The sequence below is a fragment of the Mesocricetus auratus genome, unplaced genomic scaffold, assembly GCF_017639785.1.
Source record: "Mesocricetus auratus isolate SY011 unplaced genomic scaffold, BCM_Maur_2.0 Super-Scaffold_100011, whole genome shotgun sequence".
Classification (NCBI taxonomy): domain Eukaryota; kingdom Metazoa; phylum Chordata; class Mammalia; order Rodentia; family Cricetidae; genus Mesocricetus; species Mesocricetus auratus.
This window is the reverse complement of record NW_024429195.1, coordinates 71,889,671-71,903,046: the sequence shown is the minus strand read 5'-3', so window position 1 is coordinate 71,903,046 and position 13,376 is coordinate 71,889,671. Positions and strand designations below refer to the sequence as shown.

Here is a 13,376-nt window from a genome sequence, read left to right as displayed (position 1 = left end):
CCATCTCATCAGCCTTTTCCTCAGAAGAAGCTGTAGTCACTCAGGTGGCACCTTGTGTGGTTAAAGGAAATACTATGATTGAATTATGACTTACATTTGAATTGAACAAATGCTCTGGTTAAAATCTGTTAATTCAGCTATACATTTTCTACTAGAGGTAATGTCTTAAATATGTAGCAGATTGGAGTCCTTCCTAGTATGCCACAAATATAACTGTTAAAAAGTAAGAGAAATGTAGACACTGTGGTTTAGATTATCATTACACATAAATTGCATATTAATTGCTTTAACTTATTGGGATACAAAACTACAATGCTGAACTAATGCCAGTCTGGAGAAAGATTTGTTTTCTTCTTAGGATAAGATTTAATGAGTAGAGGATGGCTTCTTAATCATGAAATTAAGAGTCTATAAGTAATGGGAAACTGCTTTAAAGATGTTTCCCATATGGTTTGAATTTATTTTTTCGAATTGACCTAGTGCCAGATATTTATGAATGATCACATTATGTCTTAAATTCTCAACTAACAGTCTACGTTTTTTAAGTTGAAGGAAAAGGTAACAAATTCCACCGAGCTGCAACATCAGTTAGAAAAATCAAAGCAACAGCACCAAGAGCAGCAAGCTCTTCAGCAGAGCACTACAGCCAAACTCCGAGAAGCTCAGGTGAGCCTACTGCAACATGACTTTCCAAGCGAACGCAGAAGAGAACCTCTTTCTTTGTTGTGATAGAACTGCGTAGTGCAAATGCTTGAAGGTACTTTTGGTGATAGTCAGAAAATCTTATTTCTTTTGATTTTTGTGAAAAAAATCAAAGTACTTTAGAATTATTGCAAACACATTTGTTTTATATATAATTCACATATTATTCAAATAAATTTATCTATTAAATGGCCTAGGTATAAAGTTGGGGAATGACCCAGCTGATAAAGTGATGACTGTGCAAACATAAAGCAACTCATGAAATTTGGGTTCATATCTCTGCTACCCAAGTGAAAAACTATGCATGGTAGCATGCAATCACCCATAATCCCACACTGAAGAGGTAGAGGGCATGCTGGTCTGCCAGTCATTAGCCAAGAGAGATCGTGTCTCACAAATGTAGTGGAGAAGTAAAAGAGGAAGACTCCCAGTGTTGATTTCTGGCTTCCACATGCGTGTGTAAATGCATGCATGTGCATACTCATGCACACACTATTTCATACTTCTACAATATATTGTAGTGTTCAGTGGTCATATCCTTACCTATTAACACTGCCTAAACACTGGACTTATAGATATAGAAAATATAGTTGATTGGGTTAAATTAATACAGATTACATTATTACATGGCTTAGGAAGTAAGAGAAGTTAGTTTTTTTATGTAAGAGCAGGATACATGTTTGGAGTGAATTTGCCTTTTGTATTTGTTTATTCCTCTTTCTGTCATTTATTGGCCATTTCTGAGCACTGGGTGTCAGGAATTGCTTAGTACTGAACATAAAGAGACACAGTGCCTACCCTCTGGAAAGCACAGTCAGTGGTATGTGCATAGGAATTTTGTGGTGTCTGGGGTAGGGACAATAAGTTATTTCTGCAGTAAGCAATCTTTCCTTCGGAGTTTGAAGTGGCACAGGAGTCAGACAAATAGAGATAAAAACCACTGGATTCATTTATCACTTCTTTTGTTCTATTAGTGAACAGCATTATGTCTGGTCTCAGCCAAGGAACTAATTTGTATTTATTTATGGCAGTAAGTAAAATACACAAAGCTGTCTGCTGTTATGGAGTGTTTACTGAGGGAGGCAAACAATAACCAAGGTGAACAAGCAAATGCAAAGTTATCTAAGTGCTGTAGTCATATACAAAAGGAGGGCCAAGCTGGAAAGCATGCATAGGGCTGAAAGTATTAGGGTTGTGCAGCTTCTCTGAGAAGACAACCTGAAGCAAGGGAGGGTGTGAGCTATGGCAGCACCATGGAGAAGACCATCAGTGGTGAGTTAAAAACTCCCGAGGTAGCAGTAAGTCTCAGAACCAGGAGGAGCTGGTTGGAATGGTGTGAGCAACAATAGTTAACAGGGACACGATCACAGAGGATGCACGGCTCAGAACATGTAGGACTTCACAGGTAATTTCGAGGTCTCAGTTTTGTTTTTGTCTTTTTGAATAAAATTAGAAAATAAAGGTTCTAAGAAAAGGAATGACATGGTCCAACTGACTTCTCAGGATTTTCATAGCTGCTGTATTGTGAGTAGACTGAAGAGAACATTAAAAGAAGCATAGAAATTAGCTGGGAGAGTACAGTAATTCACACAAGGCGTGTTATTTGGACTGGAATGTAAATAGTACAGATAGTGAAAAGTGGTCAGATACAGTGGTCTAGGTGAAGCTGATCACTTTGCTGATAGACTGATGTAGAACCTTGAGAGAGAAGACAAGGAAGGCTGAGCATTTTTACCTGGGTACCAAACTAAATGAAAACTGAGGATCTTGTTGGATTTGTCAATAGGAAGGAAGGAAGGCCTCTGACCTTGGTAAGAGAAATTTGGATAGAGAAGATGGAATGAACACCAGACAGGAGATTTCATTAGAGAGAAGACAGAAACTAGATTATGTGACTGTAGGTTATGCTGGGATTTTACTGTTGGGAGTAGGAAAGAAATGGAGCATGAAAATTTTTAGAGATGTCAACAGCTAGAGGACTTTCTTATGGTGTCTCCAAATTAATTTTATTCATGTAGATATATAGACCCAGCTGGAAATGACAGGCTTTCACTTTGCAGGTAGGCTGACTCTCTGTCAAGGAGAGAGCAAAGGGTTCAGATGAACTTGCTTAGTTTCTCATTCAGTACTCACAGTGCAGGCCAAGGAAAGTCTCGTGGGAATGGGAAAAGTCTGAAGAACTAAATGCAATGGGAAAAGAATAGGAAATCAAGGTAGCTCATATATGGAAGTTTTACATATCAGGGTATAATTGCAGACAGAATAGCTCTGTGTCAGGCAGGCAGGGATTGTGAGTTTGGGGAGAATGCTGAAGCTTTGAGGAGTTAGGAGAATTCCAACAGAAAAGATTGAAAAGATGATTTTAACTGTTTAATGGAGATTGGAACTCAGGCGCTTTTAGTGGCACGAATCTATGGAGATTTGCACTTTTATTGTAGAGATGTTCAGAAATACAGGAGTGCAGAAACAGATCACAGTAGAGCTGGTATTTTGTGGGGTAAGGTTGCCTGGGATATTTTAAGGTGACAGGAAATGGAGGATGTGGCTGCAAGAATAGTTTATTTCCATGTATTAGGTCTAGAAAGAAAAGCTAGGCTACAGTAAATCATCCAGAAACTGAAGTTACTGGCATTGGAGATGAGGTCATGGAATGGGAAGATAGGAAGCTGTGGTCAGAGTAAGACAGCCATACTGTTTAGCTTTCATAATTTCAGGCTGTTACAAAATTCTGTGTGTGGGTGATCACAGTATATAATGAGTTCAGCCCCGGAATGAAGGTGATGTGGGTGTTGAGGTTGTGTTCTTAATTCTGTGTGCGTTTTATATTTTGTAGAAAATGAGCAGAAATTGAGATTAAGACTGAATTTGATTAAGACTAGTTTTGACTAAGTCTGGTCTCAAGTCTTCAGGGAATTGGATAGGAATTTACAGATAACAGTAGAGGGTAGAATAAAGAAAAATAGCATACTTCCAAACCAGTACAAGGCTCTTATAAGAGGGTGATGGCAGCGGGGCAGTGGTGGCACACACCTTTAGTCCCATCACTCGGGAGGCAGAGGCAGGCAGATCTCTGTGAGATCAGCCTGTCTACAAAGCTACACAGAGAAACCTGGTGAAAAAGCAGGAAAGGGTCAGTCTTCTGCCTTGCTGGTGGAATAGCCTGACTGAGCAGAGACAGAGAAGGGGAAATGGAGTCTGCTCTGCTCAGTGGAAACCAGATTTCAGTGCTGAATGGAAACAGTGAGCTCTGCAGAAAGCTCTACCCTGGAACTTGAATCCCAGAAAAACAGTAAAAAAGAGTGAGTGGCAGAAGAGAAACTGAGAGCAAGCAGCAATGTGCTTTTTCACTGCCAAAGCTTAGAGGAATGAGAAGCACACTTGAAAGTGACTGATTTGAATGTTTTAATACTGACACAAATCGTTAAAATGCTGGCTGTCCACTTGTTATTGATATTACATAAGCTACTGTAAAGCTAGGGCTTCTATTCTGGGCAAAACTGCCTGACTGTTAAAAAGAGGGAGGCCGAGCTAAAACCATTGGAGCCAGGTAGTTAATAGAAAGTGGATGTTGAGGATGTGATCTGTTTCAGGATGCTCTTCATAATATTTAGGAAGAAGAGGACTTTGTTGATTTAGAAGAGTCCTTCTGGGTACACAAGTGAGTTTGCATAAGTGTCCATGTGTGAGAGTGCAATGATTTTTTTTGGGGGGTGAAGAGTGGCTGAAGACAAAGTTTCTTTGTGTAGCCCTGGCTGTCCTAAAATGTACTCTGTAGACTAGGCTGGCCTTGAACTCAGGGATCGACTACCTCTGGCTTCCAAGTGTTGGGATTAAAGGTGTGTACCACCTTACACAGCTGCAGTGGTCGTTTTCACTCAGTGTTTATTTTAGAACCTCTGTGTCATATGTCTTGGACATATATCAATGAATAATAAAGGTATTTATGTTCTAATGGGAGGAGTAAGGAGGTAAATAAAAATGAGAGAAGTAAGTAAGCTATAATGTGTTAGAGGTAAATGAAATGCAGTGACAAAAACAGCATATAGAGTATTGGAAATGTAATGGTCAGGGCAGCTGGATGTAGAAGGTGACAACTGAGCGAACATTGAACAAGAGGGAGGGAGTCGTTTGGCTGCTAGGGAAGCATTGAAGACAGCAAGATTGTTAGTGCAAAGGCTCCGAGATAGGAGTGCACTTGGTGCAGCCACTGAGTAAGTTCCAGTGTCTGAAAAGGATCAGAGTGTAGGCAGTAAGGCCAGAGTGAGTATTAGGAGAAGTGTAATGTAAGCACGTTTGTTAAATTCATTTATGTTATTAAATAGGTTACTTTAATTAATTTGCCACAATATAGTATAATAGTTTTTAATATGTAGGACCAACATTTTGGATGATTAAAATTATTATCAGTCATTTCACATTTAAAGAATAACTATTGAAATCTTTCATCCTTAAAATGGTTTTAATTCTTTACAGAATGATTTGGAACAAGTCTTACGTCAGATTGGTGATAAGGATCAGAAGATCCAGAACCTTGAAGCTTTACTGCAGAAGAGTAAAGAAAATATTTCTTTACTAGAAAAGGAAAGAGAGGACCTTTATGCAAAAATCCAAGCTGGTGAAGGAGAGACTGCTGTTCTTAAGCAGTTGCAAGAGAAAAACCATACACTACAACAGCAAGTACGTTTGTAAACTGTTATTATAGTTCTAAACTTTACTGAAATCCCTGTGGATTGTATTACATGTTTTATAAAAACAATTCATGACCCTAGATTTTTTTTGTTTTAAAAAGTTATTTTTTATATCATCATATTTATCATCAAGGTAGGTCACCGTGTGTTGAAGGCCAGTACAATGTTTAGATATCCCAGGAGGTATTTTACTGCCTGTGTGATGTGGTGATACATTGTTTATGATCTAATAAAGCTTGCCTGAAGATCAGAATGCAAAGCTAGGCAAAGCTATAGAGGCCAGGCAGTAGGGGCACACACCTTTAATCCCAGCAGCCACACCAGTTAGCCACAGAGGCTGGGCAGTGATGGTGTATAGCTTTAATCCCAGCACTAGAGAAGAATATAAGACAGGAGCTTGGGGTCTCATGCAGCATTCAGTCTCCAGCCACTCTGAGGCTTCTTGGAGACAGGATCTCCCTTTTGGAGGTAAGAGCTAGTGGCTGACTGTTTTGCTATCCTGATCTTCAGCTTGAACCCCAATATCTGTTTCTGGGTTTTTATTATTTGTGCTATAGTGTGACAACAGTTAAATCACTTCACCTAGGTCCCTGGAAAAGTAGAGATGTGACTGATGCTACATATTTGTCTCCTGACCTTTGTGGTATTTAAAAATAGAAATAAGTAACAAATTAGTAAGTTAAATGTAGTAATCAAATATTAGCTATTACTGAGTATTATGTAATATTTCAAACTCAACAGTTATTTATATTTTGGTAATGTATTTAAACTGATGAATGTAGGTTAGGGAGCTTCATGGAGGTTAAGGCAGCTTAATTTGCATGGCTAAGTATGAGGTCATAATTAGCTTTATAGAGAAAAGCCTCACAAATCTCACTAGGGGTCTGCTGGGGGCTTTGGTTGAATTCTAAGTTTTGTACTTAGACAGTGAACTGGAGCTCACAAAAGATCTTCAAGCATAGCCAGTCAGAGATGAAGGTCACCAGACATACCACACCTTACATGAGAAGTAAATATAAAGAGAGTAAAAGCTCCTATAGGCTGCTTCTAACAGAAGGGAAAGCTGAATCCTGATAGGGCCCATGTGAGCCACAAATGCATTACCTACTGCTGGAACAAAACACAGCATTCTTTGAAAGAAGACAGCACAATTCTGATTGGTTACAATAAATGACCAAAGGTTACTGGATATGTGAAGCATCAGGGGAGTGTGAGCCTTCATCAGTAGAAGATCATCCAGTGGAGGCCTTGAGGTTCCTTCCACAGCTCTTTAGTTCACTTCCGCTCTTGAGAGCGCTTCTTTCTTTCATGGTGAGCTGTCTGAAAGGCGTGAGTCTCTCTGTTATCTTCTGGTGGTTGCTGGGATCTTCACCTAGTTTATATTATACTTTTCTCTTACATTCTAATAAAATTAGTCTTGTGCTTAAAAACAAAACAAAACAGCAACAGTAAAAACCGTGGTGGAAACAGATCCTGAAATGAAACATGGTGGAATCACCAGATGAATACTTTAAGTACCCCCTTGTGCCTATGGGCGTAAAGTACAAACCTTAATATGACAGGAGGAGTGGGAATGACACAAAACACCCATGGAGAGCTGCTAAAGATAAAATAGTTACTTGAATTGAGAATTGACAGAAAGAAATTAGTGAACATAAAATGAAATGGTTGAAAACATTCCAAATGAAGCTGAGGCAGTCTTCTAGGTTAGCAAAGACCAATGAGCTCCAGCGGGGAAGATCTACTAGAGTAGAAAGACTTAAAGACTCAAATCCCATGCATGTGAAAAATATCAGATGGATTGGATTTCACCTAAATTTTAAAAATGGATGGTTTTGAAAAGATAACATTGCAAAAGTAAATAAAAACATATAATTTGTCTGACAACTTGGAGACACCTGCAGTGTACAAGGAATTCTTTGTTAATCAGATCAGTGGGGAGTTCTGGACAGAAAGATATTGCAAGGTACATGTGAAAATAGTTTGTGTAATGAAGCTATTCTTTACCTTGATTGTGTTAAAAATGTAATGAGTGTACACCTTTGTCAAATCTCAGGTTTTTATACTTACATTAGATGAATTTTATTGTGTGTAAATTTTAACTGAATAGGAATTTAAAAATAATATATCTGAATTTAATGTTCTTATGATTTGGGATATTAGATTGACTTGTTAAGAAAGATGAATATTTTTACTAAAAAAACTTGAAATTACTTATTATAGAGCAGTTCAGTATTCTGATGATGCTTAAATTTGAGTTTCTTCATTTTTGCTGTGATTTTCAAACTTTGTAATTACACTCTTGCATATGTAATAGCTGATTCAAATAATGGAGAAGCTGAAGAATCAGTCGGAAAGCCACAAACAGGCTGAGGAGAATTTGCATGATCAGGTACAGGAACAGAAGGCACATCTTCGAGCTGCACAAGACCGAGTTCTTTCCCTAGAAACCAACATCAATGAACTAAGCAGTCAGTTAAATGAAAGCAAGGAGAAGGTCTCTCAGCTTGACGTACAGGTAATGCGTTGTTTAACTCGTGCGTGTGCATAGAGCATCAGTTGTAAACCATACATGGTGCACGTTCTTTTCTCTTTACCTGTCAGTGGAAAATGAGAATACAAATTAAATTACATAGTTTCTTGAGGTTTCCTGTGTCCACAGGTATTTTTTGTTCTTTCTCCCTATGCAAAGGTGATTTCTGTAATGTAACTTTTGATTCCTCCTTCCAAGGTACTTCCCCGTAGGATGGTCAGCACAGTGTGAGGGTAAAGTAGCACATTCAGTGTCCCAGTCTGCTATTGGTGCCTTACTGTTGTAAGTGCAGCTTGCAGCAATGGCAGGATCTCTGATCTTCATGCATTCGAAGGGACTGGAGATGGTTGTTTGTTTTGCCATTGGACCCTTCTGAGATAATAGTGGAGCTATTAATCATTTCCCTCAAATCTTCACATATTATATGACTTTAGAAAATATGTTACATTTATTTTGGAACATTTCATGAATTTTAAGTTCCTCGTAAAGATAAACTGCTACATGTAAATGAAGCTGATTTACACAAAAATAAGTTCTTCACAGTCTGGTATATGTTTGTTAGTGAATGTTTACTTCCTGTTCTTAAAGTGTAGATTTCTTGACTTTTCACTTTGAACTCAAAATAGAGAGACCAGCCTGGTCTACAAGAGCTAGTTCTAGGACAGTCTCCAAAGCCACAGAGAAACCCTGTCTCGAAAAACCAAAAAAAAAAAAAGAGATATACCTTATCAAACATTATTTCTGTGAAGATCAAGTATTGAGTTACTGAGAAATATTTGGAGAAGATTTTCCTTTCTGCTTGAAATTATGGTTATTGTGTATTTTAAATTTTTTATGCTCACTAAAGTTAAATGAGTATCATTTTAACTATTCTAAAAATATTTTAATTTCAGATGTATTAATATTTTTCTACTTTTTGCTTTTCTTAATAGAGATGAATTGTGCTTATAAATGTCACTTTTTATAAAGAAGGCACAACTTTTAGCTCATTTGACTGTTTCAAAACTTATTGTGGAAAGCCTGAGGTTTTAAATGTGTAATTTGTAGGCTTTTAATGATAATCAAAAATAAAACTTTATGAGAAGTTATCTGGAAATAATGAATTTTAAACATACTTCTGGCTTATTTTATTGTTTGGGCTCCATGTTGAAGTACTTGATTTAAGGAGCCATCATTTTCTATGGCATAGTTTAGTTTATTGTGACACTGATAAACTTTGACATTTCTTTCTGGTCTCCCCCAGGAAAGAAAAGTATACAGTTTATTTGGCTTTTAAAGATAGTGTCTAAGCACGTAGCATGGACTGGAACTCACAGTCCTTTTGCCTCTTAGCTGTTGGGTCTCAGACCTGTATTTCCAGTCCTGGAACCATTTTTTCCCCTCACAAAGGGGCACACCATGATGTGTTGGTGTCACAGAGGAAGAGCTCGTTTTGTTATCTAACCATTACCTTCTCCCTTTCCTGCTTCTGTTTGGGAGATTTTCACATATGTATTTTTCAGTGTCTCAGCTATCACTTTTCTACTAAAGAACCTAATTTTTGAATAGTTTTGTGACAAAACTAATGTGTCTTAAATATGGAGTTCAGTAATTTGCAAATTGTGTTTCAGATTAAAGCCAAAACTGAATTGTTACTATCAGCAGAAGCAGCAAAAACTGCTCAGAGAGCGGATCTTCAGAATCATTTGGACACAGCTCAAAATGCACTACAAGATAAACAACAGGTAGGGGACCTGGTATTATCACAGTATAGCCTCCTGTTTTGTAGTTAAATTAGTTGCTGACTTGTTAAAATGGTGACTGGCTTTCTATAATCTTGTGATAGGCTTTCAAACCCTCTTTTTCACAGTTTTTAGAATCAGTTGAGTGGGGTACTAAGGAGCCAGAGAGATGAATATAAAAATATCATCTATTTTTTTAAAATAAAACTAGTGTGCAGGTGTGGTTGGGTTTCCAAATATTGTATTGTGTGTCCTACGTAGCCTAGACCATAGTAAGAGATGAAATATTACTTTCAAGTATGGGATTGTTGCCTTTTCACATCAGGAACCAATGGTTGGGGAAGTGACTCAGATGTACTTGCCACTGAGAAGGAGGAAATGATGCTGTTTTCTCTCCCAGGTCTAAGAGGCACTCATTGTCTTGGCTGTAGGAGAGGTGAGGACGTTTAGATGACAAGCTTCTTAGAAGCTTGTGCTTTAGGGTTACTGTCAAAGTGCTGGTAGCCTTCCTTCCCTTTTAGAATATACTCATTAAAATAATACTGGCGTTCCAGGCCCATTTTAAAAAGAAATTCACAAGTGTATCAAATTCTAAAAGCAAAACCATTTCCTATATTTACCCTTTACTCTAATTCAGTCTTTCTCCTTAGGTAGAATGTTTTATTATATGAAATAGGAGTTTTCAGTTTCACTCTGGCTGAATATCAGGGTGCTACAACTTTTCTTTAAATGTGCTTTTCTGCAGGAGTTAAATAAGGTCACTGTGCAGCTGGACCAGGCCACTGCAAAGTTACAGGAGAAGCAGGAGCACTGCAATCAGCTGGAGAGCCATCTAAAGGAGTACAGGGAGAAAAACCTCTCTTTAGAACAGAAAGCTGAAGAATTAGAAGGCCAAATTAGGGTTTGTATACAAACAGTTTAATTTGTTGTATTTCCTACTCAGCAGCTTTGGAGTCTGAAGACTTCCCAGAGTCAGACTTAAGTGGCAGAGAAAGGTGAAGTGGTGAGACTCCAACAGTGACTTTATCAGTTAATCTTGAACTCCATTCTTATTTTCCATTCCTTCATTGATGGTTGACTTTTATAAATAACAATTAACATGGTGCTGGTTTTATTGGAAAGGGTAAGCCATTTTCAGGAGACACCAAACCATATAACTCTGATGGTCTAGAAGTTCTTCTCCCCTTTGATTTCCCATTTCCCTACATATTATTCCAATACAATATCATGTATGGTGACATTTTTCTTTTTATGCTACTTTTGGATTTTGCTTCTAATTTAGTAATGCATTTAAACCATTATAAGCTGAACCTTACCTTAAGATAATTCTAAGTGAGGTGCTGATTTACTAAAAAGATGAGATAATTAGACATATCAGAGAAAAACTTAAATTTAGAATTATCAACACTTACACAAAATATCCTTAGATTTCCTGTTACCTGCACTTCCATAATCAGTTGAAGATTGATATATGATTACAGGGTTATGAGGTGACTGTTTTCCATGAACATCTATACAGTATAATATGAGAGAATGACTACAGCTCTACAGTTCTGTTTATGTTTTTTTTTAATGCCAATGGTAGTCATAATGACAAATTAGATGTGGTTGAAAGGAATAGGTAATAATGTGTTACAGAAAAGTGAGCAGAAAGAACTCTTATTTGGGAACCTTTCTAAAATAGTTGTAATTGGAACAAGAATTTCTGGGGTGCTATCACATGACACATGATTTTTAGATAACACCTTACACTGTACATTTCAGAAAGCTAGAAAATGATTTTTGAAAGTTTTAAACACAGAGAAAAGGCAAACGAAGATATATGTGTAACTCAATTTAAGCGTGATATTAGGTACCCCATTGGCACATGTAATGTCTATGTTTTATGTTTCGTTTAAGAAAATAATTAAATGGGGGCTGGGGAAATGATTGAGTCAGTAAAGTCCTCAGTAAAGTCCTGCCGTGTAAGCATGAGGACCTGAGCTTGGAGACATGGTGTCCCTGTAACATGCCAGACATGACAGAAAGGGCCTGTGAAGTTTATGCTGGGCAGGCAGAGAAAGAAGGACCCCTGGACTTACTGCTTGGACAGCCTAGCTGCATCTGAAAGCTTCTGGTTTAATGATCAGCCCTGCCTCAGAAAATAGGATGGAGAATTAAAAAGACACCCAGTTTTGACATGTGTCTTCCACATGCACACACTCCCCAAAGGTATACACATGAACATGCACACATAAATACACAGCAAGAGATAATAGAAAGCATGTTTCTGCCATTTAAACCTATGTGTAGTACTTTGATTTTATAAATTTGAAAAATCCGATGCATATTACTATATATGAGCTGCCTGGTACACTACAAAGAGCAGTGACAAAAATCTAATAAGACACTAATTAAGCAAAGTCAAGAATTTTAGGTGCTGTATATTTAGGATCAGTAGATGTCAGTTCAAGGACTACTCAACTAATTCATTTATTTTTATGTTAAGCATCTTGTTATTCATGGATGTTAGCTGCATATGCACAGGTAATGTATTTTAAGTAGGTACAGGAATGACCTGTTACTTTGTTTTTTTTTTTTCAGACTTGAATTACCAAACTTTTGCTTTTAAAATAAATATTTACGTATAAGTTGATTCTTATAGTTAATTTTAAAAATAACTGCTGACTTATATAAAGTGCCTATTCTAGATTCTCTGACAGATTTTAAGCAGAACAACTTCCTCATTTGGTATGGTGTCAGAAAGGGTTTCTGTAAATGTAGCTATTTTGTTAATAACAATTTGAATGCAGTCCAAATGTTATAATTTAATAGTAGGTTAGATATTGTCAAATTCAAGGGCATGCTGTACTTTACCCACAGAAATTAGAAGCCGATGCCCTAGAAGTTAAAGCAAGCAAAGAGCAGGCTTTGCAGAGTCTACAGCAGCAGAGGCAGCTGACCACAGACCTCGAGCTGAGAACCGCAGAGCTGAGTAAACAGCTTGAAGAGGAGAAGGAAATGTAAGCTGACTGTCCACTCCATACCCTGGGGTCTGTGTGCTCTCACTGTTCTTAGAGACGCCAGTGTGCCTGTGCATGTGTGTGTGTGCGTGTGTGTGTGTGTGTGTGTGTGTGTGTGTGTGCGTGTGTGTGCGTGCGCGTGCGCATGTGCGTGCGTGGTTTTATATACTACTAAAGTTAATGTCAATGAAAAATAAAGCTATTATTACTTAAAATTAATATCATTTTCCATTGTTTACTTAGTTCTGTAAAGTTTGGTTGAGTCACTTTTCAGCAGTGATATGGTAGCTGTTTCTCTTGAGCATTCATTTCGAGCTGTTCACCAGTTTGAAATAGTTAATATAAAATTTTAAATACTGGAATGTGTATATGTGTCATTTAAGAACAGTCATGTTTCTGATCTGTGATACTATACTAAGTACAGAATGGGTTTTACTCATTAGGAATAATTTTTCTTTTTAACTTTGTAGTGAATGTTTTCAGCTTTGATGTTATTGAGTGCTTAATTTGCTTTCTCTTGCTGTGATGAAACACTCAAGAGTTTGGAGAGGAAAAGGTTTATTACATCTTACGGGTTAGAGTACATCATCAAAGGGAACCAGGACTAGAGGTCAAGGCAGGATCCTGGAGGCAGGAACTGAAGCAGAAGGCACAGAAGGGTGCTGCTTACTGGCTTGTCCCATGGCTTGCTCATCTTATTTCTTCAGACTCAGGACCACCCGCCCAGGAC

The 13,376-nt window shown here is 37.7% G+C and overlaps 1 protein-coding gene across 1 annotated transcript in view; it reads left to right on the top strand.

Moving 5' to 3' along the window:
- Positions 1-13,376, top strand: part of Eea1 (early endosome antigen 1) — a 103,889-nt gene that overhangs the window by 70,621 nt on the left and 19,892 nt on the right. The window contains exons 13-18 of the mRNA XM_013111903.3: positions 547-666; positions 5,176-5,379; positions 7,708-7,908; positions 9,534-9,647; positions 10,390-10,545; positions 12,507-12,646. Coding sequence (XP_012967357.1) covers positions 547-666; positions 5,176-5,379; positions 7,708-7,908; positions 9,534-9,647; positions 10,390-10,545; positions 12,507-12,646 — 935 coding nt within the window. The remainder of the gene's footprint in view (positions 1-546; positions 667-5,175; positions 5,380-7,707; positions 7,909-9,533; positions 9,648-10,389; positions 10,546-12,506; positions 12,647-13,376) is intronic.